The sequence below is a fragment of the Hevea brasiliensis genome, chromosome 11, assembly GCF_030052815.1.
Source record: "Hevea brasiliensis isolate MT/VB/25A 57/8 chromosome 11, ASM3005281v1, whole genome shotgun sequence".
In the NCBI taxonomy this organism is placed as follows: Eukaryota; Viridiplantae; Streptophyta; class Magnoliopsida; order Malpighiales; family Euphorbiaceae; genus Hevea; species Hevea brasiliensis.
In genome coordinates this window covers 15,670,280-15,691,483 of record NC_079503.1, presented here as the reverse complement: position 1 = coordinate 15,691,483, position 21,204 = coordinate 15,670,280, and the positions used below count along the sequence as shown (strand labels likewise).

Below are 21,204 nucleotides of genomic sequence, written 5' to 3'. Positions count from 1 at the left end.
TCCAATCCTTTAATTTTGCTAGAATTAGTTAAATTTTTAAACTGCATAAAAATTTTATCTATATCTTTTAAAATTTTGAAAATTTATTGTAATTTTCTCTATTTTTTTGGATATACTATTCCACTTTATTTTTTATTTGATCCAACATTATTAACACTATCAATTATTTTTAAATTTTATTTTAATTTTAATATCTATAATGCATCAAAATTTTTAATTATTTAATCAAATTAAATAATTTTAATCACACACTTTTTTTTTATTACCATCAAATTTCATCAATGATTATTAAAATAAAATTATTAAAAAAATAATAAAAGTGATAATGTTGAGTTTTTAATAATGGCTATAAATAAATTGAAAAATGAAATTTAAAATTTGATGAAAATGGGATAGATTTTAACAATTTTTAGAAATTAAATAATATAAAGAAAACTAATAACATTGAATAAAAAAAAGGACCTCAGATATAAATGTATTTATATCTGATGTTCGCCCATTGCATTGCCTACTCCTACGCATCTCCCACATCTATCAGAAGAAAAAGAAAAAGCAGAACTCTGCAGAGAGGGTGAGAAGAAAGTGGCTTGAGAAGCAGGCCAAATCCTTTCCTTAACCTTCACGCCTTCACTACACCCCATTCCTTCTATCTGCTAAATTAACTATCCCTACTCTCTCACACCCTTTCCTCTTCTTCTTCTTCTTCTCTCTCTCTCTCTCTCTCTCTCTCTTTCACTTCTCATAAAAACCTCTGTTTTACAGTCTCTGTTATCTATGCATTTAAAGCACACTGTCAACGCGCTTCTCTTCTCTTCCCATTGACTCTTTGCTAGCCTTTCCCTCACCACCGCACTCTTTTTCTTTCTTAAAATTCCCACCTCATCTTCCCAAGATTTTCTCACAGGGAAAGAAAACAGAGCTTCATACATTCAAGAAACAGGGGAGCTAAAAGGAAAAGGCATAGGTTCTTTTATTTTTATTTTCTTTCACTTTCTTTCTGTTTCTTGGGATTTCCAACATGGGTTATTGTAAAGAACAAGAACAACAACAAGAAAATATGTTGAAGCAAGTGTGGGTTCATGGACCTATCATAATAGGTGCTGGACCATCTGGTTTAGCTGCTGCGGCTTGCCTCTCTCAACATGGTGTTCCTTCTTTGATTCTTGAGAAAACCGACTGTATAGCTTCTCTTTGGCAACAAAGAACATATGATCGCCTCAAACTTCACCTTCCCAAACGCTTCTGTGAACTTCCACTTCTTGGTTTTCCTGATAACTTCCCAAAGTACCCTACAAAGCATCAATTCATCTCCTACATGGAATCCTATGCTCTACACTTCTCAATCCAACCCAAGTTCAAGCAAGCCGTTCAAAAAGCTGAATTTGACAACGTTACTGGGTTTTGGAGGGTACAAACCCAAGATCAAGAATACATTTCCCGTTGGCTTATTGCGGCCACTGGTGAGAATGCTGAGCCTTTAATACCAGAGATTGTTGGGATGGAGAAGTTCAATGGTCCTATTATACATACCAGCGTTTACAAGTCTGGTTCTGAGTTCAAGAACCAGAGGGTCTTAGTTGTGGGCTGTGGCAATTCTGGCATGGAAGTAAGCTTGGACCTCTGTAGATACAATGCAATCCCACACATGGTTGTTAGGAAAAACGTGAGTACTTTCAATATCTATAAATTTTTAATAATTTATTATTATTATTATTATTATTATTATTATTATTATTTTCTTATTAAGATGTTATTAGATTTAGTACGTTTGTTTTATGCTCTTTTTTTTTTATATATACAGGTGCATGTACTACCTAGAGAAATGTTTGGCATGTCAACGTTTGGAATAGCCATGGCACTTTTAAAGTGGTTCCCTCTAAAACTAGTTGACAAGTTCCTATTACTAGTGGCTAATTTCACCTTAGGCAACACTGACCAATTAGGCCTCCGGCGACCGAAAACCGGCCCAATCGAGCTCAAAAATGTCACAGGAAAGACTCCGGTACTCGACGTGGGTGCATTGTCTCAAATAAGATCAGGCAAAATTAAGGTGATTAACAACATATTTGGCTGAGTTGATCATAAATTAGTAGTGATTTGAAAGTAATGGTGATAAGGGTCTTCAATTTTCAGGTGGTGGAAGGAGTTAAAGAGATAACAAGAAATGGAGTAAAATTTATGGATGGACAAGACAAGGAGTTTGATTCTATAATCCTCGCAACTGGGTACAAAAGCAACGTGCCTACTTGGCTCAAGGTAGATAGAAAAATATAGAACCTGCAGAGGCTATTAGCATTGTATGTTGTGTCTTTATTTTATTTCTAGTCTTGTTATATGAATCATCTATCCTTTTCTTTTGGCATGGACACATGCACACCGGGCAGACTGCAAAATCTCTTATTTTTTTCCCATGCAAAAAAGAATAAAATCAGTTAGGGTCTGTTTTGGGTTACTGTACTTTATGGAACGTACCCGTTTGCTTCCTCCATTTGTTTTTTCTTTGCTGATACGTTGCTTTCATGATATTTAAATTGTGCAATTTGCTCTAAGGCACCTTGAAAACTGTCCTTTCTGTTCTCTTTTCCTGAGGGAAAATCATATAATTACAAGACTAATCTTGCAATGTTTCTGCTCATGGTGTTTTGATTTTCCAGGGATGTGATCTTTTCACCAAGGATGGTATGCCCAAAACGCCATTTCCTGACGGATGGAAGGGAGAGAATGGATTATACACAGTTGGATTCACTAGGAGAGGGCTCTTGGGAACGGCTTCTGACGCTGTTAAAATTGGACAACACATAGCTGAGCAATGGAGGACAAACAAGGACTGCAACAAATCTTGTAATTCCCATGTTATCCAACTTGGAAAATCATAGTAACAGTTTGGAGCAGGAAAATAAAAATAATAATAAGACTATAGATGAAAATTTGGGTAAATTTCCTAGGATTAGGTTTTTATTTTATTGTTCATTATCTTGACTAGGTAGGACTAATTCTAAATCTCTCTCTCTCTCTTTTTTTATATATATATTTTTATGTTATGGGTCTTGTAAATGCACCAATTTTGTATGAAGCTAGGGTTAATGTCCACTTGTCATGTATCTTTGTTTGCTTTTTAACAAAATAATTTCATGAATAGACTCTGCTTTTAAAATTATAGTGACAATTGTGAAGTAGTTTTCTTTAATTTCTCAATGCTATACCTTTTTTTTTAATTAAATAAACATTTGTAATCATTGAATTATTAATACCATGAAGCTAAAACGTTTAGTAATATAAGAAATTTTTATTTAAGTTTAATTTATTGTAAATATAAAATATAAAATTGATATATTTAGTAAGTGGGTTTTATTATTTATTTATGAAAATATATAAATTTTATATTTTTAATATTTTAATTTGATGACAGATCAAATTTAAATAAAAATAAATTATTGTAAAACAGTTGTATTTTAAAATTTTTGACATGAAACACCCAATCCTCAACTCTTTCCTCCTCTGGGTTTGCAATTCGCAATAAAAGCTGCTATGTACCGCTCTTTTTATCGAGAAATGAAGTTCAGGAATTAGTGCAAATTTATATATTATATGCTATGCAATTTTAATTTTAAAAAATTAAATAAATATAAATAACTTTACAATATAAAGACTATTAAAACTCAATATTACTTAAACCAGACTTCACTAAGAGATTTTTTATTTATTTATTTTATGACACTTATTTTGTCAACTGAGTCTTACGTTACTTAAAAAAGTATAAACAATTTTATCTGTTCAGAAAAATAGTGGTAATCTTATGAAAAATATTTTTTAAAAAAATTAAAAATTAAAATTTCATATTTATGTGTGTCAAACCTTTAACTAGGGAATTAAAAAATTAATTTTTTAATGCTTTAAAATTTAAATATGATTTGAAAAGCAATTTTAAATCATTTTAACTATTTTCTTTTAGAACAAAAAAAAATTATATATTTTTAATTATTTTTAAGTGAAAAATAATGGCTTTTTTATAATTAAAATTATAATATGATTTTTTATAACTAAAATTGTAGTTAATTAAAAAAATTTATCTATAATAATAAAAATTAATTATATTATTATAAAATATATACAATATTAAAATTTAAAAATAAAATAAAATTTAAATATATTTTAAAATGATTTATTTTTTTAATTATAAAATATATGAATAATTTTTTTAATTAAAAAATTATTTTTTATTATTTAGATTTTTATATTTTCTCTTGTTTTTTATGAAAATAAATTTTAATTTTTTTATAAAATAAAAAATAAAAAAATATTTTTCACAAATAAACAAACACAAAAGATATATATATATATATATATATATATATATATATATATATATATATATATATATATATATATACACACAAGAATTATAAATAGCCATGTCATCAATTAACTTTAGTTCCAACCTGGGAAGATGGCAACGAAGGTCAATGTACAGAGAACATAGTTTTTTGCGTTAATGATGATTTTCAATATAAGCGCTATTTGGTAAAAATAATTTAAAAAAGACTATTATATTATTTTAAAATTTTTATGATCAGATCTGATTTTAAATTAATTTTTAAATTCTCTAATTAATATAGTTAAAAAAAATTTTTCTTAATAATAATTTTATCAGCAATATTAAAAATGAATTATAGAAAACATCTTTTGAAGAAAAGGCAAATATGTATACAGTATAGAGATATGCTGTCTTTTATGCCTTTTGTTCTTTGTAAAGTTACATTTATCTTCTTTCGTTTTAATCCTTTTTTTGCTTCCGTTGTCGTTTGCCTAAAATTAGTGTGTTTCGATTTCTTGAACCAACTCATGGCGTTTCCATTTGCCCCATCATGTTTCCCTTGCATGCCGTTAAAGAAGGTTAAACCGAGGCACGTGTCAGCCATCGTTTGGTTTTACTCACCACGTAGGCATCAAATGGGCCTAACCCGGCTTCCACCCATCTAACCCATCTCTGTGTTTCAGCTATTAGACGTCTATGGGCCACTCTTGGGTTTTCATCAGAGCTCAACTTATCACTTCCGCCATGTTTGCTTTAAAATGCTATTATCAAGTACACACTTTCAAGAAATCGACTTCTTAAAAAGTATGATACAAATAAGTAGAATGACCTACTCTTCGAAAAAGTTGATTTAACAATACAGTTAACTCTAACGGAGGCATAGATATGGACCACGTTTGGCAAATTCCGGAAAGAAAAATTTGACAAAAGGGAGTATATCTAAAAACATGATGAAATTCGAAGAATTAATGAAGGGACAAACAAGTCCCAAGTCAGTGATGCACGTGACATATAACAGAAAAAATAAATTATATGCAAAACAAATATAAGGACTGAGGGGTGTAGCCTGATCATGCCATGTTAAGCAATAAGCAGTATCATCACACTCACCACTCTTCGTACTGTGTTATATGTTTATCTCTCTCTTTCTCTTTCACTCTGAGCTCTGCTCTGGGGCTGATAATTGAGACAATGATGGGGCTCTGCCTCTTTTGCATAGAGTATTGTACGAAGGACTCAGAAACCGATTGACAGCTCTTCCTCTCTCTTATTCCAAAACCCTTCGCTCTCTGCTTCGGATGATGCAAGCAACAAGCTCAGCCTCTCTCTCTCTCTCTCTCTCTCTCTCTCTCTCTCGCTCTGCCGCCATAAGAAAAGTCCAAGTTGGAGGGGATAGAGTTAAATTGGGTTTTCTCTTGCATTGAATTCGAAATCCACATCACACGCTTCCAAGCACGCCTTCCATTGATCAGAATCTTACGTCACTCTTTTGCTCTCTGCTCTCAACCTTTTTTGGCAGATATGAAAGGACTCTCTCTGTGTTTGTGTGTGTGTGTGTGTGTGTGAGAAAACAGAGGAGGAATTATATGTTAACGCCGTGAATAATAGCCATCCAATGGTGAAACGACACTTGTTAATAATTTGCGGAATGAGACTTTCACGTGAGAGCTAATTAATTAAAGCTTTTAATTACTCTCTCCCAAAAATCTGATTTCCCTTACTCATTAAACGGCCTTGCCATGATTTTGAAAGCTGAACATATGGGCGTTGTTTGCTTCAAATTATTAATCATTCTTGTTCCCAGGAAAAGAATTTCCACTTGGTTGCAGGACTTGGAATGACACCAGGATTGTTCTTCATAGAGCAAAATGAATTCATTCAAGCAAAAATGCAAACAACTAGAGACCAATACTGTACAAGAAAGATAACACAATTCCCACTTTTTTAAAAATAGAGAACGATGATTTGCACAGGGAGAGAGAGAGAGGAATGGCGGGCGTTGTTTGTTGAAGAGGAGTTTGTAACGTGGAATAACGGCGTTAGAAAATGTAATTCCTCGAGCAGAGGTTCGTATCTAATCCAAGTATAGGTTGGCATGACATGGCATGCAAATGTACTGATCAAAGATCTGGTGAAGGTTGTGCATGCATGCCATGGAGCCATGCAAAGAAAAAAAAAAAACTATCCTTTCTCCTAACATTACACACTAGTCTCTTGGCAGAGGACAAGGTTTATATTCTGTCATTTAGTGCTCCTTTGGTAGTGATGAGATGATGATGATATAAGAGAAAAAAAATATTTTGTTCAATTCCCCCATCTTGGGCCCCACTTGAACCCATGGTACGTTGCTTTTGCAATTTGCATCACCTCCCTGACATGAGAAGAAATGCTAAATGGTCAGACACAGACCTATCTATGCCAACCTTTCTTGACTTCTTCACCGTCATGGGAATTTTAATTTTTCATTAAAAAAATTAGTTAATCTCATATTAATTTTATCTTCAATAGAGTCTAGCTCGGTGGTGGCCCAATAGCTAAGCATGTGGACAATTTTTACGATGCTGGAGTGATGCTATAGCGAGAAAGACCTTACAATGGCCATCTTCCCCAGTTCTTCATATTCAAAACCTGAAAATTTATTAGAATTAATTTTCATTTTATATGTATAGGCCACAGCTAGTCTAAGGCAAGACAAATAAGCAAAGTTTTTTTTTTTTCCCTTGCGACAAGGCAAATTGTCATTTTCTGATAAGGATCTGAGCTGTAGGTGGAGAAAAGCCAATTGAACTAATAGAACGCAAGATTTATCTTGGTTCATGCAAAAGAATGCCGCTCAGTGCCAGTGCCGTTGGATTTATTATTGATAATTTTATTAGAAAAAAAATATTTTTTTCAAATATATTGGGTAGAAAATATTAAAATTTAATTTAAAATTAAGTTTAATATATTCTAATTATTATTTTTTTAATATCATTTTAAATGATATAGTCTTATTATCTCTCTGATCAATTTATCATTTTGTATAATATGTTTACATAAAATCACAATTTTACAATATAATTTCCCATGCCCCACGATTTTGTAAGTGATCAACTTAGAAATTCTCATATTCGAGGGAAAAAAATTACACATATTTAATTTATCATGAATTTAAAATATAAATATATAAATCTTACTTATTTTATATAAATCTCTTTATATATATTATATTTTAAATTCATGATAAATTAAATTTATGTAAAAATTTCTTCATATATGAATATTTGTCACTAGCTCTTTAACCTGGCCCCGGCCCCTAAAACAACAAGTGGTTTAGTCCATACCAAATTGGAACTAAATTCAAGTCTCAACATGGCCCAAAATGCATTGCTTCGTGGGTTCGTTGCTTAGTAATTAGGCCCATTTAGTTCAAGGTTCTGTCACTGTAAAGGCCCTCGCGTTTAGATTATCCATCTGTGCTAGTATTGGAACTTTGGGGCTTCCCTAACACAGAAACTGATTTTGAAGCTATCTGTGCAAGTTAAGTCCATATCATGCATATAGAATTAAAATATTGACGACGGATAACCTAACTTTATTTGTAAAGCTTCAAATTTATTTGGTTTTATCATTAGAATTAAAAGCTAGAAAAAATTATTATTTAGTTTTTATATTTTAATAAAATTAATTATGATATATTAATTAGTTATGTATTTTAAAAAATATATTATTTAATTTTTATATTTTATTTTTATTAAATTATTTAATCTCTTCATTAATTTTTTTATTAGTCAAAATATTTTAACACTAATTAAACTACTATTTAATTCATTTATTTTAATAAAAATAATTAATTGATCCCTATATTTTAAAAAATATATTTGTTAATCCTTATAATTTGGTTATGTTTATTCTTTTAATTCATTCTGATATTTTTTTATACTCAAACTAACATGACCCTTCCCCCTTATTTCTCTCTTATTCTCTTTTATTTCTCTCTCTCTCATATTTCTTTTCCTCTACTCCCATACCCTTCCTTGCCTCATTCTCTCTGTATTTTTTATCTTTTAATAGAATTTGATACAAATTATATGCGTAAAAAGGTTAATCAATTACCCTAGATCTCGAAATAATCATGACAATAATCTAAGAATTTTTTTTAATAGAGAAAACATAAAAATAATGCTCAAGAAATTAATGAAAATACTTAAACAATTTTAAAAAATGCAAATTCTAATTTAATCTCCATATAACAAAATTTTCATTTTCATTTAAGAATATGTTTGTTAAAATATAAGAACTAACTAATTAGTTTTACTAAAATATAGAGCTTAAATAGTAATATTTTTAAAAATATATGGACTAACTAATTAGTTTCACTAAAATAGAGGGACTAAATAGTAGTTTAATAGGTATCGACTAACAAGAAAATTTACGGAGAGACTAAATAGTAAGAAGTAAAATACATAAATTAAATAATATATTTTTTAAAATATAGGGACCAAATAGTTAGTTTCATTAAAATGAAATGATTAAATCATAATTTTTCTTAAAACTTTCATTATTATTATTAATTTAAGTTATTATATTTTATTATTTAAATGCATTTATAAATTTATTTTATTTTTATTAATTTAATTATAATTAGGGTAATTATATGTAAAATGCTAAAAGTTTACCATAATTTGTAATTATAGCTGAACATTTTAATTTTATCATAAATCCCAACATTTGAAATTACATGTTATTATAGTTAAGTTATAAATTAATTTTAAAACAAATTTAAATTTTACTCACTAACTAAACATTTTAAAGGGATTTTATATTTCAATAATTAAATTAATTGATTGTTTTAAAAATTATGATCATATTAATTAAAAGAATAAATTTAACTAATTCAAAATATATATATATATATATATATATATATATATATATATATAAATAAATATTTATGAATTTAAATAATAAAATTTAAAATTTATAGTGTTTGGTCATGGTGATCAAGTAGCCATTAATTGAGAGAGAGTGGAGCAAGGGCAAAAGGGAGAGAAACAAAGAAAAAAAAACTAAAACGAATGAGAGGAGAGAGAACGTGCAATAGAGAATGGACAGAAAAAAAAAAAGAAGAAAATAGAGAAACAAGGCTAGAAGAGAGAGAATGGACAAGATGAAAGAGTTTTTTTTTTTTTTTTTTAATGTCATATTAATAATGTAAACGGGTAAACATTCAATAGCACGTAGAGGAGTTTTTTTTTTTATGTATATCAAATTAAAATTTAAGGAATTTTATATTATAAATTGAAATTAAAATATTATAGTATTATCTATCCTTAAATTTATAAGTGTAAAATAAAATTTATCACTCATATTTTTAATAAAAAAATTATTATATATTACAAATTTAAAAGTTGATATGTGTGAAAAAAAGCCAAGATCTTTTAGAAGAAATTACTGTCAGATTGTTGTAGAGACGATGAAACCATAGCCAAAGTGGGGTGAAAGAAAACGTGTAACTCTCACTCAAAGAGAAAATCAACGCCTACTTGTTTTTTATATCCCGGAAGGATCATACCTTGGATTTGGTCCGAGGCATTAAACCACACCCCGGCTGTGGTATGTGCCTAGAAAAATATGACTCTTGAAAGTCACGTCCTTGGGTATAAAGAAATGCTTTTCTTTGAATTGGTATCATTTTAAATTGATTTAAACTTTTCATAATTGATTATAATTCTATATAAATATGAGAAGTTATTTAAAATTAAAAATTAATTTCTTTCCTTTTATAATTTCTACTAAAATTTTTTTGGTTAATTTATAATTATTGTTAAATCCTACGACGACATAGTGAGAGCAATTAATGATTTAAAAATAATAACTTTTTAACCTCTCAATTAAGAATTTTACTCATTATCATAATAATTATTAATAAATTTTAATTCAATAATATTAATTCATTTTTAGAGCTACGAGGTTTTTTAATTTGAATCTAATTATAGTCAATTACTTAAAAAAAAAAAAGACATGAAAGGTGAAATATTCAGTCTCACGCGATTAATGCATGCAATGTTTCTCTAAGCAATAGTCAATGGGTTGGTAAATATTTAATGTATGCACATCTTACTATAATGGTTACCGTAGATCTTAATCTGTTATCTATCTCCCATTTTTACTAAAAAATAAATTAACCAATGAGACAATATCAGGAATTCCACATACAGCAATAAATTCTCCTATATTCCACGGCCAAGGAAAAGTAATGGAAAATTATTATTTAATTTTTTATGTTAATAAAGTTAATTATTTAGTCTTTTATTTATAAAATATTCTATTTAGTCCCTTTACTTTTTATTCATAATTGTTTAGTTCTTTTTGTTATTTTAAAATAATTTTTTTCTCAATTCAATTATTTAATTCATGAAATTTGAATAATATAATTATTTATTTTTAAATTTTAAATTTATTAATTATTTAGTACATATCTATAATTATCTTCTTTCTTTTTGATTAATTTGACTAATAGAAAAGTCTCAAACTGAAAAAAAAATTAAATAATATATTTTTTAAAATAAAAAAATAATTATATATATATATATATATATATATATATATATATATTCCTTTTTATTTATAGAATGATATGTCAGCTAATATAAATGACTTAGTATTAACATTAACTCATTCCATACATAAACAATAATTGGTTGGAGGGATTTTGATGAATCCATAGTTTTACAAAATAAATACAAAATATTTCTTTCAAGTTTTGTCCATATATTCACATCTGGTTTATTTATTTTTTTTAGATAAGAAACAAGAAAACAAGAATCGGAAGATGATTGAGTCAGCATGGAGGTCGAAGTAAAGAGCACTATATTGAGAGATAAAAACTAAAGTCAATATTTGTCATATTTTGTTTATTCATTTATAAAAGCAAAAACAAAAATGTGGGTATAGATCCAAAGGCTGATTCTATTATTGGCAAAAAAAAGGGAAAAGAGAATAAAAGAAAGGTTTAGAAGTGAGTTGAGTTGGGTACTCAACTGACAAAAAACCACTTCTTTAAAATTACAAATGAAATGGTGAAACTGACTTGATTGACTTGTTTTGTTTGGTCTTCCTTTTAATTTTTCCTTCTTTTCATTTTCAAGCCACTACTAGTACATTACATACACTTTTCTTATTAATGTTCTTTGCCCCAAAGTACATTTTAATCTTGACTTTTATTGGAAAAGTTTAGTTAAATTCTGATTTTTTTTTTCAAAAAATGTTTCATTTTATATTTCAATTTTTTTAAAAAGTAAAATCAAGTGAAACTTGGGATTTTAGCTACACTACAGAAAATAATCAGTTTTGTGATCAATTTTTAAACTGAGCGAAATCAATTACTATTGATAACTAATTTTACAGTTGATTTGTAATTTTGATTTTTTTTAATAAAATAATTAATTTTTAAAAATTTAGCAATCGATTCAAAAATTGATTCCTATTAATAACTAATTTATAATTGATTACTAATCGATATTAAAAAAATCTTGAATATAAGATTAACAACCAGTTTTAAAATCAATTGCTATTAGTATCCGATCAAGAAATTGATTGGTAATAACAAATGATTTAAAAAATCAGTTGCTAAATTAAAAATTTAATTTAATTGTCTCCTAAATTTTGTAACTGATTTACAATTGATTGTAAAAATCAGTTGCTATCAGTAACCGATTTAAGTTGGTTTCAAAAATCGGTTACTAATAACAAGGAATAAGGAATCGGTTGTAAATTTGAAGCATTTAAAAAAAAAACTCTAAATTTAGCAACTAATTTGCAAATCAATTACTATTAAAAACTGATTTTGTAATTGACCTAAATCAATTCCTAAAATTTCTCACAAAAAATTTTCAGTTAATTTTTTTTATTTGCAACTGATTTGGAAATCGGTTGCTAAAAATAACTTATTTTTACAACCGAATAAAATCGATCGCTATTAACAACTGATTTTGCAACTGATAAGAAATCTATTGCAAAATTAACTTTCCAAAAATTTTCGCCAAATTTTTTGTTTAATTTTTTTTTATTTGCAACTGATTTACGAATTGGTTGCTAACCATAATTGATTTTGCAACTGATTGCAAGTCAGTGCAAAACTTTCCCCTTAAAAATTCCAACCAATGTTTTTAAAAAATTAGTAACCTACAATTAGTTGCTAAAATCGATTGCTATTTCACTTATATAAACCTCTGCTCATTTTCTTTCTCTCTCTTTCTTCTCTTTTATCTCATTTCCTTCATTATCTTTTTCTTTTTCATCTATCTTATTTATGTTTTTATTTCTAATCTATTTTCTTTATCATCTTTTTCTTTTTCATAAATTTTCTTCTTAATCATCTTTTTCTTTCTCATTTTTTTCTTCATCAACTTTTTCTTTCTCATCTATTTTTTTATTCATAATCTGTCTTTCTCATTTTTCTTCTTCATCAATGATATCAAATAAATAAATAAGCTCTTAGGCGAATAACACATGTATGTATGCAACTAGGTCGTACATGCCCTATTATGACGAGTTTGTAATAGCAATGCATATGCCCCGAAAAGGAGTTGGATATTCTTCAGGGCGTGAATGTACTCAAACTAGGTTGGATACCCCTTATACCGGACAATATGAAAACCTATCTTATAATGCTACCACCCTTGTCCCGATCTCATTACCATCCCTAAAGCAAAAAAGTCGCCCAACCAACCCTAACATTGAAAGTAGATGTATGGACCACATAATGTAAAATGGAGATGACCATAATTTTTTTTTCCTAGGAAAATCACACCCGACAATAAGCTGATGACTAAAAAAATTTTATGTAAGTGACAATTGAAAAAAAAAAAATAGTTTAAATTAATGGATTTTATTTTTATGTGATAATAAAAATAGTTTTATAAAATTTAAAATAAAAATAATAAAAAATATATTTTATATTATAAATATATTTTATATAATAAATAAAAATTATTTAAATATTAATTTTAAATTAATGGACTATTTTATTAATTAAATAAAACTTTAGGAACTATATTATAATTTACCATTACTTTCTCATATTCAATTTAATTTTTTTTTTCTAAAGTTGTGATAACTAACTAAGATTCGGTTATAATAAAAAAAATTACTATAATTGTGAATATCCTAAAAATTTTAGATTTTTTTTCAATAAACTTATATTTTATTTATTTATTTTTTATGTTGCAGATTATTAGAGATGTTTTCAAAATTAAATTTTCTATTTAAATTCCAAAGAGAACATTCTGTTTGTTTAATTTATTTGGTCTAAAAATTTATTAATTAATTAAGGCCTCATAATTACTTAAAAATATTGATAAAGCTGGAGAAATTTAATATGGTTTGGTTAATTTTATTTGTTGACTAAACAAGGCTAGAAGAGAGAGAATGGACAAGATGAAAGAGTTTTTTTTTTTTTTTTTTTTTTTTTTTTTTTTTTTTTTTTTAATGTCATATTAATAATGTAAACGGGTAAACATTCAATAGCACGTAGAGGAGATTTTTTTTTTTATGTATATCAAATTAAAATTTAGAGAATTTTATATTATAAATTGAAATTAAAATATTATAGTATTATCCATCCTTAAATTTATAAGTGTAAAATAAAATTTATCACTCATATTTTTAATAAAAAAATTATTATATATTACAAATTTAAAAGTTGATATGTGTGAAAAAAAGCCAAGATCTTTTAGAAGAAATTACAGTCAGATTGTTGTAGAGACGATGAAACCATAGCCAAAGTGGGGTGAAAGAAAACGTGTAACTCTCACTCACAGAGAAAATCAACGCCTACTTGTTTTTTATATCCCGGAAGGATCATACCTTGGATTTGGTCCAAGGCATTAAACCACACCCCGGCTGTGGTATGTGCCTAGAAAAATATGACTCTTGAAAGTCACGCCTTTGGGTATAAAGAAATGCTTTTCTTTGAATTGGTATCATTTTAAATTGATTTAAACTTTTCATAATTAATTATAATTCTATATAAATATGAGAAGTTATTTAAAATTAAAAATTAATTTCCTTCTTTTATAATTTCTATTAAAATTTTTTTGATTAATTTATAATTATTGTTAAATCCTACGACGACATAGTGAGAGCAATTAATGATTTAAAAATAATAACTTTTTAACCTCTCAATTAAGAATTTTGCTCATTATCATAATAATTATTAATAAATTTTAATTCAATAATATTAAATTCATTTTTAAAGCTACGGAGGTTTTTTAATTTGAATCTAATTATAGTCAATTACTTAAAAAAAAAAAAAACATGAAAGGTGAAATATTGAATCTCACACGACTAATGCATGCAATGTTTCTCTAAGCAATAGTCAATGGGTTGGTAAATATTTAATGTATGCACATCTTACTATAATGGTTACCGTAGTTCTTAATCTGTTGTCTATCTCCCATTTTTACTAAATTAACCAATGAGACAAGATCAGGAATTCCACATACAACAGTAAATTCTCCTATATTCCACGGCCAACATTTTTATTTAGGGAAAAGTAATGGAAAATTATTATTTAATTTTTTATGCTAATAAAGTTAATTATTTAGTCTTTTATTTATAAAATATTCTACTTAGTCCCTTTACTTTTTATTCATAATTGTTTGGTTCTTTTTTTTATTTTAAAATAATTTTTTTCTCAATTCAATTATTTAATTCATGAAATTTGAATAATATAATTATTTATTTTAAAATTTTAAATTTATTAATTATTTAGTACATATCTATAATTATCTTCTTTCTTTTGATTAATTTGACTAATAGAAAAGTCTCAAACTGAAAAAAAAATTAAATAATATATTTTTTTTAAAAAATAATAATAATAATAATAATTATATATATTCCTTTTTATTTATAGAATGATATGTCAGCTAATATAAATGACTTAATATTAACATTAACTCATTCCATACATAAACAATAATTGGTTGGAGGGATTTTGATGAATCCATAGTTTTACAAAATAAATACAAAATATTTCTTGCAAGTTTTGTCCATATATTCACATCTGGTTTATTTATTTTTTTCAGATAAGAAACAAGAAAACAAGAATCGGAAGATCATTGAGTCAGCATGGAGGTCGAAGTAAAGAGCACTATATTGAGAGATAAAAACTAAAGTCAATATTTGTCATATTTAGTTTGTTCATTTATAAAAGCAAAAACAAAAATGTGGGTATAGATCCAAAGGCTGATTCTATTATTGGCAAAAAAGGGAAAAGAGAATAAAAGAAAGGTTTAGAAGTGAGTTGAGTTGGGTACTCAACTCACAAAAACCCACTTCTTTAAAATTACAAATGAAATGGTGAAACTGACTTGATTGACTTGTTTTGTTTGGTCTTCCTTTTAATTTTTCCTTCTTTTCATTTTCAAGCCACTACTAGCACATTACATACACTTCTCTTATTAATGTTCTTTGCCCCAAAGCACATTTTAATCTTGACTTTTATTGGAAAAGTTTAGTGAAATTCTGTTTTTTTTTTTTTTTCAAAAAATGTTTCATTTTATATTTCAATTTTTAAAAAAAGTAAAATTAAGTGAAACTTGGGATTTTGGCTAGACTACAAAAAATAATCAATTTTGTGATCAATTTTTAAACTGACTGAAATCAATTGCTCTATCGATAACTAATTTTACAATTGATTTGTAATTTTGATTTTTTTTAGTAAAATAATTAATTTTTAAAAATTTAACAATCAATTCAAAAATTGATTGCTATTAATAACTAATTTATAATTGGTTACTAATCGATATTAAAAAAATCTTGAATATAAGATTAACAACCAGTTTTAAAATCAATTATTATTAGTATCCGATCAAGAAATTGGTCGGTACAACAAATGATTTAAAAAATCAGTTGCTAAATTAAAAAGTTATTTTAATTGTCTCCTAAATTTTGCAACCAATTTACAATTGATTGTAAAAATCAGTTGCTATCAGTAACAGATTTAAGTTGGTTTCAAAAATCGGTTACTAATAATAAGGGATAAGGAATCGGTTGTAAATTTGGAGCATTTAAAAAAAAACTATAAATTTAGCAACTAATTTGCAAATCAATTACTATTAAAAACTGATTTTGTAATTGACCTAAATCAGTTCCTAAAATTTTTCACAAAAAATTTTCACTTAATTTTTTTTTATTTGCAACTGATTTGGAAATCAATTGCTAAAAAATAACTAATTTTTACAACCGAATAAAATCGTTCGCTATTAACAACTGATTTTGCAACTGATAAGAAATCTATTGCAAAATTAACTTTCCAAAAATTTTCGCTAAATTTTTTGTTTAGTTTTTTTTTTTATTTGCAACTGATTTACGAACTGGTTGCTAATCATAATTGATTTTGCAACTGATTGCAAGTCAGTGCAAAACTTTCCCCTTAAAAATTCCAACCAATGTTTTTAAAAAATTAGTAACCTACGATTAGTTGCTAAAATCGATTGCTATTTCACTTATATAAACTTCTGCTCATTTTCTTTCTCTCTCTTTCTTCTCTTTTATCTCATTTCCTTCATTATCTCTTTCTTTCTCATCTATCTTATTTATGTTTTCATTTCTAATCTATTTTCTTTATCATCTTTTTCTTTTTCATAAATTTTCTTCTTAATCATTTTTTTCTTTCTCATTTTTTTCTTCATCAACTTTTTTTTTCTCATCTATTTTTTTATTCATAATTTTTGTCTTTCTCATTTTTCTTCTTCATCAATGATATCAAATAAATAAATAAGCTCTTAGGCGAATAACACATGTATGTATGCAACTAGGTCGTACATGCCCTATTATGACGAGTTTGTGATAGCAATGCATATGCCCCGAAAAGGAGTTGGATATTCTTCAGGGCGTGAATGTACTCAAACTAGGTTGGATACCCCTTATACCGGACAATATGAAAACCTGTCTTATAATGCTACCACCCTAGTCCCGATCTCACTACCAGCCCTAAAGCAAAAAAGTCGCCCAACCAACCTTAACATTGAAAGTAGATGTATGGACCACATAATGTAAAATGGAGATGACCATCAGTTTTTGTAACACCCCAAAATTTTAAATTTTATTATTTTATGAGTATTATTGGTATTTTAATTTTTATTTAAATTTTAAGAATTATTTGAGATTTTTCGGATTTTAAAAATCGGGTTCGATTTTCCGAAAATATAAACTTTGATGATTTTTAAAAATTAATTTAAAGACCACGTGGCAAAACTAAAAATATATTTGGAATCTACGAATTTTTCTGAGTTTTCTGGAATTTTTTCGGAATTTTTGGACCTCGTTTTTGGTCCCGAGGCAGAGTAAAAATTCAAAATTTTGTATTTCAAATCGAACCGACCGAATCGAACCGGACCGGATCGGACCGGTCGAATCGGACCGGCTCCCTTTCCTTTTTCTTCCTCCCGCGCGCGTCTCCTCCTCCTTCTCTCTTTCTCCCATTTTCTCTCTCCCGCCATGACCCACCTCCCCGCTCCCACCACGACGCGACCCCGGCCCGGCCGCCCGCCGCCCCAAACGGCCGAAAAACGCGCGCGAACTCCCATCCCTCGTGCGCGCGATGTTTCGACTTCCCGGTCAAAATCCGGCCGATCCAGCCACCAATCGGACCGGGTCTTGTGTCTAAAATCATCTACTCGTCGAGAGCTTTACATAGACACCAAGAACGCCAAAATCCATCGAGCGGTTTGTCCAATTTTTGCCCGGGAAGTTTTAGCCTATTTTGACTTTCGGGCTAGATTTCTCACAAACCGTGAATCCCACGAGAAAACCGAGAGTACCAGAGCTCTCCACTCGTCGAGAGCTTCGCGGCGACATAAATTTCGAATTTTTCCGACATCGTTTTTCGGTGGGTCCCACGGAACTTCGCAGTGTTTTTCTGAGCATTAAATGAGCTTAGAAAATTCTGAAAAAATTTATGTACTAACCCCCGTGTTGTGGGCTTCGTGTAGGTATCCTTAATTCGCGGAAATTCGACAGTTGACCGGGTCTGCAAATTTCGGGCTAGACAGACCCGTTACCGAAAAAATCTCCGAATTGGACCGACGTTTTGGCTACCCCCCCATTGTCAGACGTCCCGAGCGCGTCCCCGAAGTCGGAATCGGCAAAGGTAAACCCGAACCTTACTTTTTCGTAATTATCTAGTGCTTAAATAGGATTAAAAATCCATAAAATATTCGTGGTAGCTCAGAAAATTATAATTCTTTTTGCAATAGCCTAGTAATATTGCTAAGGACCGTGGGGCAAAGTTTTAGAATTTTTAGAGCTTGTTTGGGCAATTTTTGCAAAAATCATCAATTATAAGGACTAAATTGAAATTTTACATATTGTGATGAATGATTGATTTGATGGGCCCAGGAGGGGCTGTGTGATGTGATTAAGTTGTGGATATATGGATTGTGAATATAGAAGTGTGTTTTGAGCTCTTTTGCAGGTTGGGTAGGTGGTATATGGGAGACTCTGCCGGATTTTCGGCACGACTTAGGACGTATTTGGTCTTTTCTTGATTGTATTGAGTCATTTATATTAAAAATTGTAATGAAATTGTCAGGTGAGCTGGGACAGCCTTCTTCCTCCGCCCAGCCTCCACAGTGACCTTTGTCAAGTCTGTGAGTAAAATATTAATTTTAATTGTAATTTCACTATTATTATATGTTCAAGCATGCCCATGCATCACTTATATGCATATATTTATGTAGTTAAACTCTAGGCACGATTTATGTTGCATTGATAACTGTTAAAGTGCCATGGGTGTTGTTGTGGTAATTTGGAGCAGTGTGCGTGTGTTGGCGTGCGTGTGATGTGGTGTGGACTATGGATAGGACGAGTAGTCACGGCTTGAGTTCTTCGCTGGGACTCGATCCTTCGGGGAGTAGTCACGGCTTGAGTTCTTCGCTGGGACCCCCGATTTGGTTTATTAAGCGAAAGTCCGGCTTGAGTTCTTCGCTGGCACCATGTTAGATTTAAGAGAGCTGTATAGGGGATCAGCTCCCATATATTATGATTGATACTACAGGGTGTGTGAGTGCTCCAAATTACCTTTTTGATGTTATGATGTGAAAATATTGTTGATGTTGCATTTCACTCTACAGGGTGCATTAGTTTTAGATAGTTATAGAGATTATGGTTAAAATTAATATTTTACTCTCTGAGTCGAACGCTCACTCCTGTTCAATATTTTTCCAGGCCACAGGAGGATATTTTTGAGGTTAACCTGCTTCCTTTCCTCGCAGGTTGTTTATCAATGTTTGTGTAATTTTATTAACTCCTAGAATTTCCGCATGTGTTAGAAGTATTTATTTGATTTTGGTCTGTAATATTATTATCATGTTGGACCTGTAAACATATAATGATATGCCTGTTTGATGGATTGGATGAGGGAGCTGAGCTTCCATTTATTTTTATGCTGATGAGTATGTGGAGGGTGAGCTGAGCTCTCCAATTGATGATATATTTTGTTTACAGGTCGGGTGAGCCAAAAACTCCTCGTTGAAAGGTCCACTTTATGGCCGGACTCCGTCCGGTTGATTTCTTGATATTGGGCCCAAATGGGCCTTAGAGTTGGATTAATGAATAGTTAGGCTTACTACGGGCCTCGGGGGCTTTAGGCTGGCCCAGGTCCTAGTGCTGGTCCGGCCCATAGGTTGGGTCGTGACAGTTTTTTTTTCCTAGGAAAATCACACCCGACAATAAGCTGATGACTAAAAAAATTTTATGTAAGTGACAATTGAAAAAAAAAATATATAGTTTAAATTAATGGATTTTATTATTATGTGACAATAAAAACAGTTTTATAAAATTTAAAATAAAAATAATAAAAAATATATTTTATATTATAAATATATTTTATATAATAAATAAAAATTATTTAAATAAAAATTTTAAATTAATGGACTATTTTATTAATTAAATAAAACTTTATGAACTATATTATAATTTACCATTACTTTCTCATATTCAATTTAGTTTTTTTTCTAAAGTTGTGATAACTAACTAAGATTCGGTTATAATAAAAAAAATTACTATAATTGTGAATATCCTAAAAATTTTAGATTTTTTTTTCAATAAACTTATATTTTATTTATTTATTTTTTTTTTATGGTTGCAGATTATTAGAGATGTTTTCAAAATTAAAATTTCTATTTAAATTCCAAAGAGAACATTCGGTTTGTTTAATTTATTTGGTCTAAAAATTTATTAATTAATTAAGGCCTCATAATTACTTAAAAATATTGATAAAGCCGGAGAAATTTAATATGGTTTGGTTAATTTATTTTGTTGACTAAATAATAAATAGATAAAATACCTTAAATTTTTAAAATGTAACAACAAATATTTTATTATTTAAATTTTGTTCAGTTTAAAAAAAAAAAATTATTTCAGTGTTAAATACAAAATTGTAAAATAAATATTTACTCTATAATTTTTGATATCTTTGATTTTTTTTTTAATATAAAAAATGTCAAGTGGAGATTAATTGAAGCATCCAAGAAATGACAAGGGAAAGAGAAACATTGGGAAAAAAAAGCCCAATATTCTTTTGACCCTAATTTCTAACTGATAGAATCGACACTTGGGATGAATTAGTTGAGAGTTAGCTCCCATTCCTACGTCCAACCCAAGAAAGTAAGCATATCAACTTGGAATAGAATAAAGATAAAGTTACAACTCCAACTCAACTGAACCATGGTGGAAAATTCATAATAAGTACAATATATTCCATATTCATTTTACTAAACCTCATCTAAGAAACGAAGTAAAGGTAAAATGCACTCACTGTGGGCACGTGTTCAAATTCAAGGAAGGATGTGACATTGACACTACAAGAAACAACTGGATTAGAAATGTATTTAATTGGTTTG

At 28.7% G+C, this 21,204-nt stretch overlaps 1 protein-coding gene across 1 annotated transcript; it reads left to right on the top strand.

Annotated features, from left to right (window-relative positions):
- Window positions 1-523: 523 nt before the first annotated feature.
- LOC110663080 (probable indole-3-pyruvate monooxygenase YUCCA4) lies at window positions 524-2,937 on the top strand. Its single transcript, XM_021822292.2, has 4 exons — window positions 524-1,663; window positions 1,802-2,050; window positions 2,134-2,256; window positions 2,655-2,937. Exons 1-4 carry the CDS (start codon window positions 1,019-1,021, stop codon window positions 2,874-2,876), a joined length of 1,239 nt encoding a protein of 412 aa, XP_021677984.2. The 5' UTR covers window positions 524-1,018; the 3' UTR covers window positions 2,877-2,937.
- Window positions 2,938-21,204: the final 18,267 nt, after the last annotated feature.